Source organism: Prunus persica, chromosome G2 (genome assembly GCF_000346465.2).
Source record: "Prunus persica cultivar Lovell chromosome G2, Prunus_persica_NCBIv2, whole genome shotgun sequence".
NCBI classification, from domain to species: Eukaryota; Viridiplantae; Streptophyta; class Magnoliopsida; order Rosales; family Rosaceae; genus Prunus; species Prunus persica.
In genome coordinates this window covers 25,726,224-25,744,969 of record NC_034010.1, presented here as the reverse complement: position 1 = coordinate 25,744,969, position 18,746 = coordinate 25,726,224, and the positions used below count along the sequence as shown (strand labels likewise).

At 38.1% G+C, this 18,746-nt stretch overlaps 6 protein-coding genes and 1 non-coding gene across 7 annotated transcripts in view; 4 read left to right on the top strand and 3 right to left on the bottom strand.

Moving 5' to 3' along the window:
• The window catches only part of LOC18784947 (glucan endo-1,3-beta-glucosidase), a 3,187-nt gene extending 2,312 nt beyond the window's left edge, over positions 1 to 875 (top strand). Inside the window, exon 2 of the mRNA XM_007220253.2 lies at positions 202 to 875. Within this exon, the coding sequence (XP_007220315.2) occupies positions 202 to 636 (435 nt within the window). The 3' untranslated portion in view covers positions 637 to 875. The remainder of the gene's footprint in view (positions 1 to 201) is intronic.
• Positions 3,089 to 4,292, top strand: LOC18784873. Its single transcript, XM_007218289.2, has one exon. It carries the CDS (start codon positions 3,333 to 3,335, stop codon positions 4,017 to 4,019), a length of 687 nt encoding a protein of 228 aa, XP_007218351.1. The 5' UTR covers positions 3,089 to 3,332; the 3' UTR covers positions 4,020 to 4,292.
• TRNAK-CUU lies at positions 5,977 to 6,049 on the bottom strand. The gene has a single exon. It is a non-coding gene; the product is annotated as a tRNA-Lys (tRNA).
• Positions 6,115 to 9,167, top strand: LOC18786650 (dolichyl-phosphate beta-glucosyltransferase). Its single transcript, XM_007218212.2, has 10 exons — positions 6,115 to 6,342; positions 6,445 to 6,493; positions 6,723 to 6,829; positions 6,993 to 7,038; positions 7,344 to 7,478; positions 7,605 to 7,694; positions 7,797 to 7,928; positions 8,071 to 8,154; positions 8,305 to 8,369; positions 8,640 to 9,167. Exons 1-10 carry the CDS (start codon positions 6,224 to 6,226, stop codon positions 8,824 to 8,826), a joined length of 1,014 nt encoding a protein of 337 aa, XP_007218274.1. The 5' UTR covers positions 6,115 to 6,223; the 3' UTR covers positions 8,827 to 9,167.
• Positions 9,265 to 10,884, top strand: LOC18784749 (clathrin interactor 1). The gene is made up of 4 exons (XM_007220039.2): positions 9,265 to 9,807; positions 9,892 to 10,014; positions 10,133 to 10,294; positions 10,383 to 10,884. Exons 1-4 carry the CDS (start codon positions 9,701 to 9,703, stop codon positions 10,795 to 10,797), a joined length of 807 nt encoding a protein of 268 aa, XP_007220101.1. The 5' UTR covers positions 9,265 to 9,700; the 3' UTR covers positions 10,798 to 10,884.
• Positions 10,922 to 13,939, bottom strand: LOC18785278 (actin-1). Its single transcript, XM_007218074.2, has 5 exons — positions 13,807 to 13,939; positions 12,828 to 12,894; positions 12,318 to 12,711; positions 11,326 to 11,939; positions 10,922 to 11,232 (listed from the first exon to the last, which is right to left on the bottom strand). The coding sequence occupies exons 2-5, from the start codon at positions 12,885 to 12,887 to the stop codon at positions 11,167 to 11,169; spliced, it is 1,134 nt and encodes a 377-aa protein (XP_007218136.1). The 5' UTR covers positions 12,888 to 12,894; positions 13,807 to 13,939; the 3' UTR covers positions 10,922 to 11,166.
• On the bottom strand, positions 14,897 to 18,013 carry LOC18784679 (very-long-chain enoyl-CoA reductase). The gene is made up of 4 exons (XM_007218654.2): positions 17,570 to 18,013; positions 17,277 to 17,316; positions 15,947 to 16,701; positions 14,897 to 15,282 (listed from the first exon to the last, which is right to left on the bottom strand). Exons 1-4 carry the CDS (start codon positions 17,636 to 17,638, stop codon positions 15,214 to 15,216), a joined length of 933 nt encoding a protein of 310 aa, XP_007218716.1. The 5' UTR covers positions 17,639 to 18,013; the 3' UTR covers positions 14,897 to 15,213.

Here is an 18,746-nt window from a genome sequence, read left to right as displayed (position 1 = left end):
TCTGGGACCCATTGTATTGGTGGGCTCCACCTCTATTAGAGAGTTGGTACACAAGTTGGTATCTAAAGTTGGTCTCCCTAGCATGACCCTTATAAGTCAGGCTTGCAAATCTAATTGTACAAATATTGGGAAATAGTTTTTATTGTGAGAACAATGTTTTATTATTAATACTAAAATGTTGTATGAATAATTAATGTTTAGGGTGGTGCAACACCTGGACCAATGGCAACAACAGTAACACAGCCGGCTACACCAGCCGCCCCAGCTGGACAAGCCAAACCAGCCGCACCAGTTGGACCAGCCAAACCAGTTAAAGGAGGCAAGAAGCCCAAACCAGCAACCCCAGCAGCGCCTGTGGCAGCTGGAGGCGGCAAGAAGTGGTGCGTGGCCAAACCAGGAGCAACCAACCAAGCTCTGCAGGCAAACATTGACTACGTCTGCGGCAAGGGCGTTGACTGCAAGCCCATCCAGCCAGGTGGCACCTGCTTCGATAACGATGTTAAGGCCCGTGCCTCTTACCTCATGAATGCCTATTACCAGGCTAACGGCCGTCACGATTTTAACTGTGATTTCTCGAAAACGGGACAGCTTACTTCCGCCGACCCCAGCCACGGCTCTTGTAAATACAACGCTTGAGTAGGGGCATTTTAGGAACCAGAAGTATGGTGTTGTTTGATCATTAATTTTCAAACTCTTTTTGGTTTTTCTTTTGGGTTTGGGGATGATTTATGGTGCCTCTGCAAATGAGTAAGATTTATTGTACAAACGATTTGAGAAGGGCTCTGCCAATTGTGTGAGCACTTTCTCAACGTTATCATTGGAAACACAATTTATTTTTTCGGAAAAAGAAAATACAAAGTATAATTTTTTATTTATTTTTATAATGAAATTTTGTCAACCAATTAACACATTGTCACAACATGATAATTATAATATGCTTCAGAAATTACCAATAATAACTTTAAAAAATCAAGAGCTTTGCTACATACTCGGCACAGAATATAATTAACACACTTAAATTAGGTTAATTGATCATGACAGTACACCTATTCTCTGATACCTAAATTCGAATTCCTCTACTCGTAAATTTTAAACTATCACACGTTTGCTAATGGGCTTGGCTCGCTTGATGGATGAGCTCGAATGTGGAGCTGGGATCGCATGTTGGGCATGTGCTGGAAGGCAAAGAATCAGTTTTCTACTAGCTTTGTTTTTGGGCCTGAGTCACAATTGTAAACCCAAAACCAAAAGTAAAAAAATAAAAAAGGAAAGGAAAATCAGACCCTTGAGAATTATTAGAAATGATTTATCATTAAAGAGAACACAGACTTAAGGGCCCCCTGATAACAACACTCAACCTGCAGACTGCAGTTCAGTCTCTGAATTTATATCAAGAATAAAAAATCCATTTATATTTTCTGCTTTCCTTTTTATTTCCTATTTTTATGGGCCTTCAAATTTATTCCCTGATGTTGCCCACGTCCAAGACTAACATTGATAGCCGACCTAAAATGTTGCCAGTTGTTTTCTGGTTTGAAATGATGAATTTTTTACTTTTGGTTGGTTTCTTGTGATTCAAGGAGGTGAAGATATAAAATGCTTCTTTGGCAAGTCTCACCAAATCTGAGATGACTTTCACTTTGTTAGGATGTTAACTTCCCCTCATAATTTCTTCAACGGTGCAGGATATTCATAGCTGCTACTTTTTCCTGTGCTGGGAATTATTACAGTTTACCAACACAGTAAAGTGCCTACAAAATCTTATGGTATAATAGAATGTATTGTTTCTTTTACAGACATTAATTTGATCCGAGTAAGCACTATTATGTACATGATAGAGCGTAAATTCTTACCGTTAACGCAACAAGTTTCTAATTGAAGAATAAACAGTGAAAATTTAGTGGTTTACATGAAGATTTAAAGAATCATCATCACCTTTCAATCCCATGAAATCTCAATGTTTTCCCTTAGAAAAAAGAAAAAAACAGAGTCCTTCCATACCACATGACCTAAAGCTTATTTAGTGAAACGACATCCACACTTCTCTTCTCTCTTTTTTTGTAAAAAGTTTATGCAGCATTGACAGATAGACTCCCATTCAACTTCTTTTTTTCTTTTCTTTTTTATTTTAAATTTTTGTAAATATTTTAAACACGTGATGTACTCTTTGTAAACCTTAGAAGTGACAAATTTCTTTCTCAAAATTAATTTTGCCAGGGCCCCCTCCCTCTTTGCTTGTTGCCCTCTTTCTTCTAAGAGTTATTGCTTTTAGTTGGTCCTCTCACAATCTCTAGTCTAAGCATATCTTTCCCATGAATTGATTGAAGGCAGCGGTGGCTTTGGAAGGAACCCACCTTTAGAATTAGATGGAAGACTTTTGGGTTGTCAAATGATTTGCATATGAGCCAACCATACTTCATCTCACCAATTTAACATTAACCTCTGCAACCAAAGTCTTGTGTTCAACCCCTCCCTCATTATCGCTTGTATGAAAAAAAATAGTGCTAAATAATCTCTTGTCATTACATAGTCCCTACTAAGCATAGCATACGGCTTAATTCCCTCTGCTGCTGACATAAAGTATAACAGAGGGGCTAATTTCTTAAGATTTGAAGCAAATTGTCATTTACATTGCATTAGCAATCGAGAGATGATCAATTTAGACAAATGGGTGCAATTATGATGGGAGGGGTCTCCAAAAATGTGGTCCCAATCCTCTCATTTAGAGGCTAATTATCATTTTATAAACCCAAAATCTTCTATTTGCACATGTTAGGTTTTTGAACTCTGGTAAAGGAGAAAAGATTTAACTACCTTTTGGTTCAGAAAGAAGTCAGCTGAATCGTAGTAGATCAGTTTGGTGTCTTGCCAAAATCCCTGCCATCTATTTTGGTGAGGCAAATCCTATTTTCATGGACCAACCAACATGACCTATTCCAACTTTGCATGAACACCAACCTGTAATAAGAATATGCACATAAATCATGCATACATGTACATACATGCTCTTAATGCAGCAGCATCATGCATATAGGCTTCAATGGGGGGTCCCCATATAAAGAATCAAAGGTACAGAGATAAGAGGAAAGATGAAGTGGCAACATCATCAGCCATTTTATTACTCTCTTTCATTATATATATATTTTTTAATTTGCTTGGAATAAAATAAAGGCAATTTAAATTATGAACAATGGTTTAGCTCACCAAAAAGAAAAAAAAACCCCAATACAATAATATACCATCAAAAGCTCTAGACTGGTTTGTTATGATACACAAACAAAACCCACCAAGCAACATCCACCAAAACCCCCCCCATTATCCTCCTACAAGCCATGGGAGAGAAAGAGAAGAAGACCAGTAACAAGAACAAGAAGCAGAAACACCAGCACCCAAATGATCAAACCACAAAAACAGCCTCATCAGATTTCTCATTCAAGCCAAGCTCTGAGGTGAAGGGTCTGCGTTTTGGAGGCCAGTTCATTGTAAAATCATTCACAATCAGGCGTGCAAGGCCTTTAGAGCTTCTGCAACTCCTCTCACTTCCACCACCAAACAAACCCAACTCCAACAATAAGCTTCCTTTTCCTTCAACCACAGCTTTTCTTCCCACAAACTTCACAATCTTGGCACACCATGCCTGGCACACCCTCACATTAGGCCTTGGCACCAAGAAATCCAAAGTGGTTCTGTTTGTTTTCGAAACCGAAGCCATGAAGGCTGCCGTAGACCGCGTTTGGCCACCAGAAATTCCTCTTGGGGAAGTGAACAAGAGGCTCATCAGAGGCCTGAATGGCTGTGAGATAGCAAGGTTCAAATTCAGAAAAGGATGCATAACTTTTTATGTGTATGCTGTTAGACAAGTGGGAAGCTTGGGTTTCTCAAGTGCTGATGATCTCAGAACAATTCTGCAGTCTGTTGTGGCGCTTCAAGATTTCTTGGATCACACTGCAATGCTTGCCATGCCCAACCAGAGAACCATTAGCTATGCAAATGTAGCTCCTGTGGCCATGGCTCACTAGAAAATTTCAAAATTTTATTTTTTCTTTATTTTCCATCAACCTTATCATCTTCTATTAGGCTTTTAATTTCCTTAATGGGGTTGACCCTTTTTTTAAAATTTCTTTCTGTTATTATGATGGGAAAATTGGTTTATTTGTTGAAGATCTTGCCTCTGTTTAGTTCTCTTTATTTTCTTTGGAATCAATTGTATTTTAGTATGAATAAGTTGTAGTGTCCTGTCATGTACAGTGAATTGAGCTTCCCTATATGTTAATGTCTCTGCTCACTGTATCGCACATGCTGGCTTCTGGACCAATTCTGAAAGCAGAGAGGTAAGTGACAGATTCTGCACCAGATTTGATTTTACTGACATTAAAAAAACTTCAATTTGTTGGTTCATCAATCCCATCTTTCTAGTTAAATAATTGTTCCTTAATTTAGCTCAAAATGATCATTAGGGAAGGAAATCTGCAGTAAGATTACTGGTTTTATAAATTTACTGAGAGTTTGCATGAACATCAGGGCATTAAATTTTTATATATACTGAACCCTGACACTGTTATTTAGTAAATTGTGCCCAGATTTAACCCCCGTGAGAACCAAACATCGAAGATACAAAGCCTTCACCATATTATAATATCAAAAATTTTCTTGAGAGCTTAAAAGGTTCCTCCAAATTAAAATAAATTAATTCATAAACAAGCTGAATAATGTGCATGAATGAGTAATATGGATGTGCATGTGATGATAATGATGTGATGACTGATGATGATGGGGATGGTTAGTAAAAGGTCTGTTTGGCATGATGGAAAAAGCAAAGAGAAAATGGGGTAGGGTTGGAATCGAAGGTTGAAGGGCCAATTTCTCCACCTCTTTCCAAAGCTTTACAGTCCACCAAAATGAGAGGAAAAAAGAAAACCAATTCCCCTTTTTTTTCTCTTCTTTTTTGTCAAACATCCATTAATTTCAATTCTTGTGGCTTTAATCATGGCTCTGCCTCGAGAGAAGGCCCATCTCTGTCTCCTCCATTGATGCCAACTTGACTGAGTTGAGATGCTTTATGTATACGATTGTATGTACATGTCTGCGTGGGGTCTAATAACTTAATAAGTGTGCTACAGTGCCTTTGTGTTGGGCTCATAATTAGAGCTCTATGCTGCCACATGCAAACTTTCATTTCATCTACAAAAAAAAGAAGAAACAAATATAGAAAAAAAAGTACCAGTTTTCCAAATTTCTAATGGATGGTTGGTGAAATTGCTGGTGCTGTGTCTGCTAGGTTTAAGATCTAAAACTTCAGAAACGTGAGGATTTTTCTTATTGGTATACCTAAATTAAACCTGAAATGCTTCTTGCTCTCTGTCACGTACAAGTTACAACAACAATCATACAAATAAAAATGTGAAGGAAACCTGAAGAATTGGTAAATGCCAGTTTGTCTACTGATTTCCGTTGAAACAGAGAGGAAAGCAGATCATAAAGCAAGTCCTTGGTTTGCAAAGATAGTCCACAGGCTTCTAAGTCACGACTTACAAATCAGTTAAAAGAGCAACGCAATGAGTAAGTTCACAGTAAAATGCAACACTCTTACCAACCAAGAAAGAAAAGTGAAAAATAAAAGTCACTTCACTTGACCTTGAGCTCATAATTTAAGTACACATCACTCACTCGCAAAGGGCTTGCACCTCTCAAGTGACTAAAATCGTTTATTCTTGCATATTAGATTTTGTGTTCGATTATCCCGAGAGTGCTTTGTGTATTGGGCTGAATCTGCAACCCTAGCATCAACGAAAACCATCCAAGAAAAATTGGGCTTATTTCGATTCCGACCCAAAAACGAAACCGAAAGCCTGCTTTGAGAATGTTATATATGTTGGTCCCATTCCCCTAATTTGCCTCCATTGACTACTTGATCATTTACCGAACTGAAAGAGAGAGAAAAAAGATATCAAATTTTTATTAGAATAAAAAATTCATCGCCCACCGTGGGGCTCGAACCCACGACCACAAGGTTAAGAGCCTTGCGCTCTACCAACTGAGCTAGACGGGCTTGTTGACTGTTGTACTCACAAATCATTATATAACAGTTTAAGTTCAATATTTTCTTTTCTCAACGTTATATTGGCAGAGAGTCTGCTGGTGCAGGGACGCGTTGGTTTTTCTTAAATCTCAAGAAGAGGAAGAGCAGCCACCGTCTCCACTTTGGACCTGCAAATTTAAGAAAATGGAGTTTGTAATTGTATGGACGATGGTGGAACTCCTGTTCGCCCTCATTCTCATCGTAGCATTAGGTTTTGTTTCTGCAGTCTTCTTCGAAGCTTATCGAAGAAAAAACAACCACGCGTACGTTCTACCAATCCCCTTATTTAATTATCTTCTTCTCAATCACTTAAAAAGATTGTCCTTTTAGCTTATCTTTTTATATGTATAATTGTATTTTGATAGGCACGTTGAAGCTCCCGCGATCTTTGAGGACCCGAAATCGTTGAAACAGGTACATATTTTGGATTGCAGTGATCTGTTTGGTTTTGGGTTGAAGATTTGTTTTTTTTTCCATGCATCAATTAGGGTTTGTGGATGTTGATCAGAAATTGGTTGTAGTATTCGTATAATTTTGCAAAATTGTGTTTTTAGTTCCAATGGCTACGTAAGTCAACCCTGTGATTTCCAATGGGAATGGCTTTTTGAGTTTATACTGACTCATCTGGAAGCATTGTTTCTAGGTTCGTTGCCCTTCGATTTTTGATCCGGCTGAAAAGTATATATCTTTGATAGTCCCTGCATTCAATGAGGAGCTTAGGCTTCCTGGAGCCCTTGAGGAAACCATGAAGTAAGTTGAAGCTTAGCTAACTGCATTTCACTTCCACTTCAAAATGTGTTATGATTTGATTTTTTTTCCTAATCTGCACCATCCCATTTGGTGTTCAATAGTGGTGGGTTTTTGATAGAGTCATGATATTATATCATAATGACATTCATATGTTACCCTGTAGTTATCTTCAACAACGTGCCGCAAAGGATAAATCGTTTTCTTATGAGGTACTCTTTTGTTTCTTTCATTTGCTAGATCACCTGAATTTATCTTATTGACGGCTGTTATGCTACATGCTAGCTGATAGAGTAATGATATGATGAACTTAGATAATTTGCTTCCCAGCAAGTGCCTAGATATTTGTTTGACAAAACAAAAAAAAAGCACCTAAATATTTAAACCTTCGTGCATAAACAGCTGTTGAGTAATAAGGCCATAATAGTTGCTAACTAGAAAACAGTTAACAAGATATTCCGTGTCTGGCTCTTTCCGCATCTCCATTGCTTTACTTCAGAAATATTTTTGTGGGCAGGTGGTGATTGTTGATGATGGAAGTGTTGATGAGACAAAAAGAGTAGCATTTGAATTTGTAAAGAAATACTCTGTGGATAATGTGAGGGTTATCCTTCTTGGTAAAAATCATGGAAAGGGAGAAGCTATCAGAAAAGTGAGTCTAATCTGAACCAGTCCCTTGTAATTATATTCTGATGTTATTGAAGGCTCCATCTTTTCTCTCTTATGCATGACGATAATTGATTGAAGCTTTTACCTCTGTGAAAGCATTGTAAAACAGGGAATGCTTCATTCACGGGGTGAGCTACTTTTAATGTTGGATGCTGATGGAGCAACCAAGGTTAATGATGCAGAAAAACTTGAAAACCAGGTTTGAATCAACAGTGAGCATACATCTATACACAATTTGGTTCCAAGTTTTGGGGAAATTCTAACTGATCTTTTAAAAACTATGTTGTATTTTGCATCCCAGATCCATGCAGCTGCCAAAGAGGAATTTAAGTTTGGGGACTCACCTGCTAGTAATTCAAGTTTTAGAATATCTGATATCCCAATTGCTGCATTTGGTTCTCGTGCTCATCTTGAGGAGAAAGCCCTGGCTACAGTTGAGTCTTGCTAATGCTGCTTGCAGCTATGTCATATGTGTATTTTAATTTTTGTTACCATTACTTTTTTAAAGTATTTTAATTTTTGTTACCCTTACTTTTTTAAAGTATTTTAATTGAACCAGTTGACTAATGTTTCAGAGGAAGTGGCACCGCAATTTCTTGATGAAAGGTTTCCATCTTGTGGTTCTTTTGGCTGCTGGTCCCGGAATTCGTGATACACAAGTATTATTTTTTCTTCTGTTTTTTCACTTGTATTGTTTATTCTTTCAGTTTGAAAATAGCAAACATGATAGTACTTTCTGCAAATTGTACCAAATCTTAAGTGAAGGCACTTAACTGTTATCCTGACGTGGTATTCTTCATGCATTGCAGTGTGGTTTTAAGATGTTCACCAGGGCTGCTGCAAGAAAGCTTTTCACTAACATCCGTTTGAACAGGTAAATCCACTTTAGATTGTATAGATAGCATTCTGTTTGAACAGGTAACTGCACTTCAAATAGCAATTTGCTATAGTTTATGCTTACCTCTGTTGCTTTGTAACTAGAATACAAGCATCTTTTTACTGCTTCCCTGTTATCCTTCGTTGAGTGCCTCGTAGCTTTTGCGGTTGAGATTCTGATATGTATATCAATTTGATGTTTTGGAACAAATAATTTTTATGTTGGCACAGAGGCTTGGAATGATGACCAGATGTTGGTTTTCTGCAGGTGGTGCTTTGATGTTGAGCTGGTTTACCTATGCAAATGGTTCAGAATTCGAATGATTGAGATATCTGTAAACTGGTCTGAAATTCCTGGATCAAAGGTGAATCCGTTAAGCATTCCAAATATGCTTTGGGAGCTTGTGCTCATGTCTGTTGGATATAGAACCGGTATGTGGCAAATTCGTAGCTGATTGTGCACACGTCTTATTTATCATAGCCAGTGGAAAGCAAACATTCCGTATTAGACAACCACAGGGCGTCTGGTTCTCCTTCCAAAGCATTTGCAGAGAGCAAATATAGAGGGTTTTTATGTTCAAAGTCTTTTTAGGCAAAGCTGATGATCTAACAATGGGATTTTAGTATGTAAAATGAATCGTTTTGGGGGGCTACTGCTTTGTTTTTTCTCATAATATTTTTTCAGATTTGACTTCCGAAGAGCATCACTTTTTCAAGGAGTGCTCATGACTGTAAACTTAAAGTTATACGTTTAAGAAGAACTGGAGTACATGTTAACAATATATTACTTTCGCCACTATGAAAGATCATGACTGAACTTTCTGAAATCAGGCTTCGCCGCTGAATAATAATAATTATATAAAACGAAAAAAAGAAAAAAAAAAAAAGACTAACTTTTGCTTCTTGTCTAATGGGACCTTGATGACCACTGGGATTATACACACAAGATGGTAGCAAAACCTTAAAGACGGGCTACTTAACCAGAGTGGCTTGTAAACAAGAGATTAGCCAAGTTGGCTAGAGTGGATGTACTCTTCACTTTGCACTTAGAGCTTCGAATTCCCTTATTCTCATGGAATGTTTTAACCTCTCCTGAAGGTCAAAATTGAGAGTTTGAATTGTTTGGTCTAGTATTCTTTAAAAATGATCCTAATTCCTCTCATTACATATGCAAGCACAACTTTTAGAAAGTAGTTAGTGTTTGTTGTGTTAATGGAGTGGTTGCGCTCCTTACGTACACAAGGCTCAGAAGAAAACCCACAGCAAATTCTTATCACCTTTAGAAAAATTCCAAAACATGCATGTTGATCGTTCCAAACGAAAATAGCTATGAGCAGCCCTTTGTTCTACGAGTTGAAGAAGCAAGCCTCTTCCTTCTTGAAAGAGAAGATTAAAACTGCTCGCTTGACGCTGACTGATGTAACTCCTGCACAACTGTAAGTTTGGTTGTGAATCATTTCTTTTAGAGCTTCATATAGATTGATTTGGGTTAATCTTGTTCTTGTGGATGGAGTTTGCAGAATGACGGAAGAAGCTACAAATGAAAATCCATGCCCGCCAGACACACGCACCATTGGAGTAATATCAAGGGCTGCCTTTGAAGTTGATGATTATTGGAGAATTGTGGAGATTCTACATAAGAGGTTAATGGGTTCTTTGTGTTCATGTAATCTGATTTTTTTAACCAATTTATCTTCTTCATAACATCCACTTTAACTAAGTTTCTTCTCTCTCTTTTTTTTTTCTTGGTTACCAAGTCAGGTTGTTGAGCTTCAATAGAAAGAATTGGAGAGGCTCTTACAAGGCTCTAATTCTATTGGAACACCTGCTAAGCCATGGGCCATTGAGAATTGCGGAGGAGTTTGAGGGTGATAAAGATATTATCAAGGAGATGGGGAGGTTTCAGTATATCGATGAGAAGGGGTTGGCATGTTTGATTTGATCCAACTCTCATTTTTACTATATTAAACCTTCGTTATTGGGTTCCTTAGGGTTTGTGTTTCGCATGCAGGTTTAACTGGGGATTGAGTGTGAGAAAGTTATCTGAGAGAGTAGTAAAACTTGTTGAAGATGAGGCGTTCTTCAGAGAAGAGAGAGCCAGAGCTCGCAATCTAACATGTGGAATCAAAGGATTCGGGAGCTTCAGCCTGCAGTGTTCTTCTTCCATAGATTCAAGCTTGAAGGACTTGTCCTTCAAAACATATGAGAGATGTAATTCTCACCACAATGACCATCAAAGTTGCAAAAATCGGGCCCTCGGCTCTAACGAGAAATTTTTAATGGAGGAAGAGAAGAAGAAACCAAAGCAAATTGATGGTTACCAGGACATCATCTCAAAACCTGACATGAGTCTTGACATAGAAGATCATCCATTTTGCGAGAGTGAGCATCAGACGGCAGAATCCCTTCTTTCTACTGTAAAATGAAACTTGAAAGCTATGTTGTGTTTGTGTGATAACCTAGTTTGTATATGCTTTGATACGAGGTTTCAATACATACATGTTAAACAAGAAGCAAATATTGCACAATTTCTTTTCTTGAGAACAGAAAAAAGAAAAACCATTTGATAATCATGAAAACTTGCATGGAAACGGCAAAAAAAGAGATGGAAACAAATTATAATGAAAGAATTGACCCATTTTAAAATCTGACTCGCCTTCTCAAAGTCATAGCTCCAACAAGAGAATAACACAGAAGGTTAACAAAGTTAGACACAACGGGTTGCACAAGCTGCCTCTTGGTTTCAAGAAATAAACACAGCAACAATTCTCTCCATGATCCTATTGTCGTAAATTTTAGAAGCATTTCCTATGGACAATAGATGGCCCAGACTCGTCATACTCTGCTTTTGCAATCCACATCTGCAATCAAGAAAACAAGTAGAATGCTTCGATTAGTAATCATCCAAGATCAACTTTGGAACATGATGTTGAAATGCAGAAATGAACACAAACCTGCTGGAATGTACTGAGGGAAGCCAAGATGGATCCTCCGATCCAGACACTGTACTTCCTCTCAGGTGGTGCCACCACCTTGATCTTCATGCTGCTTGGGGCTAGAGCAGTAATTTCCTTGCTCATTCTATCGGCAATGCCTGGAAACATGGTTGAACCACCAGAGAGGACAATGTTGCCATACAGGTCTTTCCTGATATCAACATCGCACTTCATGATGGAGTTGTATGTGGTCTCGTGAATGCCTGCAGCTTCCATCCCGATCATTGATGGTTGGAAAAGAACCTCTGGGCATCGGAATCGCTCAGCACCAATGGTAATTACCTGCCCATCTGGTAACTCGTAGCTCTTCTCAACTGAAGAGCTGGTTTTGGCAGTCTCCATCTCCTGCTCATAGTCAAGGGCAATGTAAGCTAGTTTTTCCTTCATGTCCCTAACAATTTCACGCTCAGCAGTGGTAGTGAAAGAATAACCGCGCTCCGTAAGAATTTTCATCAAGCTATCAGTGAGGTCACGACCAGCAAGGTCGAGACGAAGGATGGCATGAGGTAGGGCATACCCCTCGTATATGGGGACTGTATGGCTGACACCATCACCAGAGTCAAGAACAATACCTTCACAGCAAAGCAAAAACATCCATCAGTAAGATGAGAAGAACACGTTTTGAATAGCATAAATGAACTCCATTAGAAATATTTCCAAATAAACTTTCCAAAAGTAGCATCGCTGAGGTTTCTCCCAACTAGACTAGTAGTTGAAACCAAAAATATTAAAATCAATGCCAGTAATCTCAACTCAGGCAAGACACTCTTTGTGGTTCAGGTAAAAATCACACAGGTGGAGATATCTCAGTCTATACTGATTAACTGTTAGGAACTTTTCCAAGGTCACACATTAAAACAAAAACAATCATGCAAGCTATTTTCAGTATTGAACACTAACTTCAAACTAACAACTTTGCTACAAAAAGAAAAACTAATCAATATTCTTACCAGTTGTACGACCACTTGCATATAGGGACAGAACAGCTTGAATGGCTACATACATAGCAGGAGTGTTAAAGGTCTCAAACATTATTTGGGTCATCTTCTCGCGATTAGCCTTGGGATTCAGAGGGGCCTCAGTTAGAAGAACTGGGTGCTCTTCTGGGGCAACACGAAGCTCGTTATAGAAGGTGTGGTGCCAAATTTTCTCCATGTCATCCCAGTTGCTCACAATACCATGCTCGATCGGGTACTTCAAAGTTAAAATACCACGCTTGGATTGAGCCTCATCACCAACATAGGCATCTTTCTGGCCCATTCCAACCATGACACCAGTGTGACGAGGGCGGCCTACAATACTAGGGAACACAGCTCGAGGAGCATCATCTCCAGCAAATCCAGCCTAAAAAGTAACATCAAAAGCAGTCTTTAAGATGCAATGTTCTGAAAAGAAAGAACAAAAAGGCACAACCATCCAAACCATCTCAATGTCAAACTAAAGTTCTTGCCAAAAAATACCTTGACCATTCCCGTTCCATTATCACACACGAGTGGCTGAATGTCCTCAGCATCTGCCATCTTCTACCTGCCAGGTACACCAACCAGTTACAACAGGGCCAACAGGGCCAACAACAATTTTCCCATTTGAAAAAAAAACCCTTGCTTTACCAAATGAGTATATATGGTAAAACTCAGTGCTCATGTACAAGATAGCATTAGTCTAACACATAACAAAGTTAAAGAAACGGTATAGAAGAGGACCATAAAACAGTGGGACACACAAACAACAGCGTGATGTAACACAAAAGAGGACCACAAAACAGAAATTGAACAGATGATTCTTCTAAACAATGTTTGCAGGGTGTAAGATGCCCCTGACTAATAAATGAACAATCATATTCAAAACCATTATGAAAGGATCCGAGGAATTGGCTAGGACCAAATTGCCAAAGACAAAAAATGTACCACCAAATCTCAATGCAACAACAAAACAATGCAATACGTTTGATGAAAACAAAAAGATTAGAGAGAACAGATTAAATGAGCTCTCCATCACACATCAAACTTATAACCAAATATACTGATAACAATCTATAACGAGCACAAGTTATTCAAAAAAAAAGAAAGGGAGGGTGATTAAAAATCATGATTTTTCATTCATTATTTTATTGTGTGTTCCTTGTTTCTTAAATAGTAAATTTTTATACGTTTTCTGCTAAGTATAGGAAAGCAAATTGATTCATCAAACGCAAATGGGCAATCCGTGGTAGCTATTTTGAACATAAAAAAGGGGAAAAAAAAGCTACGAATCTGAAATGTGATTAAAACACAAAACCGTACCAAAGCAAACACCAAAAACTCCCAAACCAAACAATGCAGCAATGAAATCATAAGGAAAAAGGAAAAAAAATCAGAGATCTAAAGCACTTGCTAACCAGAGATGGATAGGAAAGAAAATTGCATCAAAGAAAGAAACAGAGAGGGTGAGAAAATTGACCTTTTTCTGAATGTGACGGAAGGAGATCGAAGGCGAGAGAGAGAGCGTGTCAGAGAGACAAAGACAGTGTTTTGGGAGTGGGCGAAGGAAATGGGAGGGGGAGAGCAAGAATAAGAAGGGGAGGCGGACATGAAATGTGGGCCGTTGGATTGGATGGGTGAGTGGAAATAAAGAAGACCTGAGAACGCGTCCATGGGCTGGCTGGCTGGGCTTCCCTCGATTTCCGCTGTTCCAGTCATTTTTCTCCTCTTTCTGGACCTTTTTGCCCCTCTTCCTATTTTCATTCTTCGACACACCTAATCATATATCTATTTAACTGTTTTAACGTCTACATGTCTATTTACACGAAATTGAATTGTCTATAAAAAGTTCAAATCCTCTTCTTATGTTCTTTTTTCTATTTTTATTTTTTGTGGTACAAATTAAGTTTAGGGGGAGTAGAGGCTATCCTATCTCAGAGTCAGGACATACCAATGCCTATTTGAGGACTTACAGAGAGAGTCTTAGTTCATTTTTTGATTTTTACAGATTACCCACCAAAAGAGATTGTTGGTAGCTGGACTTGAACCTAGGCTTTAATAGCGAAGAAAACGATCTTTAACAACACAACCAACCCTCTTATGTTCTTTTACAAGCATGGCACTTATGTTCTTCGTCATTCCAGAACGTTTATAAGCATATGAATTCATTTACATGAAAGCTGCGAATTAGGAGGGAGCGAATCGAACGCCAAAGAGACAGAAATAATAATATTGGTGAGTAATGTTAGGCAATGAACCCAACTACAAGCTACATTCTATAATGCATTAAACAACATTATAGATGTCTAGTTAAAAGCCACTACTCCGTAGTGGCTGGCAGAATACAAATCCTCTCCGTCACCAGCTAGGCCCTAGGCCTTGATATAATAGTTCTAGCTAACAATCATAAAGTGGGAAGCCCCATGTCATTTTTAGTTCAAGAAAACAGAAACTAAAGAATTAAGAACTTCATGAAATGTTCTGATGGTGTGGACCAAATCATAACTCAGCACATTCATGCAAGATTGACAACCTCCATTTAATTGTTTAATTTTATGATGATTGATATATTTAACAAGTTAACAACATTATTGCTTTGAATTCTAAAATTATAAGAAAGAGAAATATCATAGACGGTCAAGAAGTACAAATGACAAAACAGTTCAACTGGAAAGAAAAAGGTGACCTATCTTGTATAGATCCACAAGCAAATCCCTAACTAGTTCAAATGAATTACAACATCTAAGCAGAATGTTAAGATCCATCAATTGAGTGAACATGCGATTTCAACTTCTTCAAGTTCATCACCCATCCAGCATGGATGGAATCCAACAATTGAATACCCAAAAGACCAGCAAAGGCAGGACAGCCTAGTCGCTAATCAATTCTACAGGAATGGAGGTAGTATCACCCATCGACGCGGATACTTCGGTCTCCCGTCTTTCCCATCAAATATCTGTGATGGCAAACAAATCATGTAAGCAATGCATTCATATCAATACATTCTGACACTTCATGAATGCAACATATAGATGTTAGCATGCTATCCATCAAATATGGTTTTTCCCCCCACCATCCTATTTAAATGGAAGTAATAGGCAGTGGCAATATAGGTTTGCTAAGGAATCGATTTTTGAATCAATCTAAAATTCAGAACAAACTATCTTAAGATAATAAGAACAGAAAACTTTTGGTATCAAATTTCGTTGTAGTTCAGTTTACCAAGCAATTATTAATCATGCATGCAGACCCACCCACCCAAGCACTGACACACAATCTGTAAATCAAACTATACACATCTGTATGTAATATAGAGTTATTCTCTAACAAGGTAATTAAATATAGTCCTTAATAAGAACTCGATTCTCAGCTAGTAAACCCTATATGGACGGCTAAAATGCACAATGGGCAAGATCTAATAGACTGAGAAACAAGTCTTTCCTTATTAGAGAATATCTATGCAAGTAACTATGTACAAATATTATTTTTGAAAAGTCATAAAATTAAACCCAGCCGAGGTAGTTTTAAATGTAGAGCAAGATGTTAGCTAAATGGCGACCGACATTGAAGCAACAAAACACAATCAGTTACTGGTGTACAGAAACGGTCTAGAAGATCACCTTCTTCAAACGGCGGTGCTTTGCAAGGGCCCAATTTGTCATGATAGATGCAGCAACTACAAGGAAGACATAACCAGCAACTGTCTGCGTTGCAATATTGAAGCCCAACCACTGATAGATCTCTGTAGTGTAATTTGCACATGTCACAAAATTAAACAGAAAACCACGTGGAATTTGATATCCTCCATTTCCATCAGGCCTTCGCAAGTTCCTCAGCAGGATATGGCAATAGAAGTTTGAGATCTGAAATATTATCCCCACAGCAAACCCAATCTTCATTTGGAGGTCACTAACAGGGGTGTAAAGTGGGTGATTCACATAGTAAGCTATGTAGGAGCCAAAGCTCCAATAATACGCACAATTCCGGAATACATTCAAGAGTGGTGAGGTTGCATGACTGAAGCGATGTACAAAAAATGTCTCCATAATACGTTTGAAGTAGTGGAAGCACCAGTAGTATAGAGCATATGTTTGGACTGGGCGGATGACACGATCTCCTTTGAAGCCCAAGTACTGGTAAACATTGAAGTAGTAAAAGATGGGATAAAGGACCAAAGGCCCCAAATACTCAAAGAAGAAGAGTGTTTTGTAGGACACTTGTGGGCCTAGGTCCTTGAACACCACAGTTAAGTTGTCTGAGTTTTCACTGATATAATCTTTGAGACTCTTCTTGTAGTTAAGGACAACTGGCCTCTCTTTTGATCCTGGTTGGACGGGGAGAGTAAGCCGCTGCCTTGCAGGATAGAACTTTTTGGCTGTTGACATAAGGCATGAAATCATGTTACGATAATTTATAAAACACAGAACCTCCTATACAAATTTCTTTGGGAGGGGCAAGTTTCTAATGGAATAAGGCATATAAGGATGAAAAAAGCATCAATAATGACGTATATTAACGTAGACAATAACAGATGTCAATAACAAATAATTCAGGCCAGGAACCCAAATTCCAAGTTTGCTAACAATGTTTAAGTATTTGTATTTCTAAGACAAAGAAACCACACTGTACACACATGGCTTCCCATGATTTATTCTTCATTTTCTTTCAAATTCCAATGATAATCATCTAGAAAAAAAGGGATAGATCAAAATACTTTAGGCAATCCAATACAATAAGTACAGGATTGTGTCCAAAAAAAAAAAAAAAGTTGGTAAAATATGCATTAAACAAACATGATGATGCAGCAAGCCTTAAAGTCACAGTTCTTAAGCATAGAGGCTCAATCAATCTTATCTTTGGGTTAAAAAATGTTGATTGACCAGAAAAACAGTCTTAACAGACCAGGCTTAAATAAGTTCAACAGAAAAGAAAAGCATAACCAGCACTTACTTCGCTTATGGATCGCCTCCTGCAGATCAGTCACAGTGGCCTGGAAGGCAAACAGAGAGACGAAAAAAGTCAGAAAAGGTAACAATTGGGTTCTACTAGTAGTTGAAGACTTGAATCCTTTAACCATTTGAATTTGGAAAAAACTTTAATCTTTCACTAAACTGAACCCAACCCAACAAAAATTTCAAGACTTGATTGCTTTCGTTTTGTGTTATTTTCTCAATGAAATAGAGATATCGATGAATTACACAACTAGAGGAAAAGAAGAAAGTAAAAGGTAAAGAAAAGCATACAGAATCACTGAGCTCAAGGCCACCCTTAACAACTTCTCGACCACTCCGTGAAACTACGGTCACCTTCATCTTTTCAGAGCAAGTGAGAGAGACCCACTTCAGCAAATCGAGCAAGAAGCAAACCCTTTAAGCCGTGAGCAAAATCACGCAACTTCCATTCAAATTGCAGAGCACGAAGAATGAGAAGAAAGAAAAAGAAATGAGATTGAGAGTGAGATCCGAAAATTGGTGCAGGCTAAGGCTCTCTTTAATAACGATGATGATGTTGAATATTGAATTTGATTGGGCGTGTAGTGTAGTTTAAAGTAGGAGTTGGTTTGGGCGATTTCGGATGTAGAAATTAATGGCGTATGGTTGGGGGTAGGATAACTAACTATGGAGGCTGATCAACAACAACACTCTCCAGCCTCCAGCTAAAAGAAAACTACACTACTGATCAAGTTTGGAATAGGGCTTTCTTCGGTGGGCCATGGTTTTAACTATCTCAATGCGCGTCGTTTCAAGGTTCATTATGATGTTATGCACTAACAATTTCTCTTGTATTGGACGGAAACAATTTTTAGCAAAACATATGAAATTTTTAGGGATTGTGATGTGAAACTAACAATTTCCTTTTTATCATTTCACATGTGTTAGCAAAATTAAGAATCAAACTGATCGGAAAAATCAGGAATAAGAATCATTCCACCGTGTACTGTTTAATAACTTCACACTGATGGTTGATGCTGATTATGTAATTTATTGTCTGGGGCCCATGCAGTCAATACTATAACCAGATTTATCACATTATTCAGTCGTCGGTGCAATTATTCAATTCAATGCTCATAACTAAACATTTAAATTCCTAAATTCATTGTTGTTAACTATAGGTAGTAATGGAATGGCCGGAATAGGAAGGTCGAGGACCAGCCTTTTGGTTATGCTTTTCGGCATGAATACGTGAAAATGACATTACCAACCCATTTGTTATTGACCAACTTCATGGTTCAATTCGAGCTGCTTTTTTTTTTTTTTTTTTCTCATGGAAGTTTTGTTTTAGTAGAACAACTTGCATGTCACGAGGATAGTATTGTTTTGCCACCCCATCTAAACACGTTCCGTCATGTGGAATCATCATCACGCGTGACAGAATGTGATTAGTTGGAAAATGCAAAAAAGAAGTGCTATCGCTGCAATA

Bases quoted from the DNA above. Each gene is read 5' to 3' on its own strand.
- LOC18784749 (XM_007220039.2), top strand. From the start codon at position 9,701: ATGAGCAGCCCTTTGTTCTACGAGTTGAAGAAGCAAGCCTCTTCCTTC. The intron at 9,808-9,891 runs GTAAGTTTGGTT...TGGAGTTTGCAG, and splicing joins GATGTAACTCCTGCACAACT to AATGACGGAAGAAGCTACAA. The intron at 10,295-10,382 runs GTTGGCATGTTT...TTTCGCATGCAG, and splicing joins CAGTATATCGATGAGAAGGG to GTTTAACTGGGGATTGAGTG.
- LOC18785278 (XM_007218074.2), bottom strand. From the start codon at position 12,887: ATGGCAGATGCTGAGGACATTCAGCCACTCGTGTGTGATAATGGAACG. The intron at 12,712-12,827 runs GTATTTTTTGGC...GTTACTTTTTAG, and splicing joins ATGGAACGGGAATGGTCAAG to GCTGGATTTGCTGGAGATGA. The intron at 11,940-12,317 runs GTAAGAATATTG...TTTGCTGTGAAG, and splicing joins TGCAAGTGGTCGTACAACTG to GTATTGTTCTTGACTCTGGT.
- LOC18786650 (XM_007218212.2), top strand. From the start codon at position 6,224: ATGGAGTTTGTAATTGTATGGACGATGGTGGAACTCCTGTTCGCCCTC. The intron at 6,830-6,992 runs GTAAGTTGAAGC...GTTACCCTGTAG, and splicing joins GCCCTTGAGGAAACCATGAA to TTATCTTCAACAACGTGCCG. The intron at 7,479-7,604 runs GTGAGTCTAATC...ATTGTAAAACAG, and splicing joins AGGGAGAAGCTATCAGAAAA to GGAATGCTTCATTCACGGGG.
- LOC18784873 (XM_007218289.2), top strand. From the start codon at position 3,333: ATGGGAGAGAAAGAGAAGAAGACCAGTAACAAGAACAAGAAGCAGAAA.
- LOC18784679 (XM_007218654.2), bottom strand. From the start codon at position 17,638: ATGAAGGTGACCGTAGTTTCACGGAGTGGTCGAGAAGTTGTTAAGGGT. The intron at 17,317-17,569 runs GTATGCTTTTCT...TTTGCCTTCCAG, and splicing joins GCCTTGAGCTCAGTGATTCT to GCCACTGTGACTGATCTGCA. The intron at 15,283-15,946 runs GTGATCTTCTAG...TTGCCATCACAG, and splicing joins AGCACCGCCGTTTGAAGAAG to ATATTTGATGGGAAAGACGG.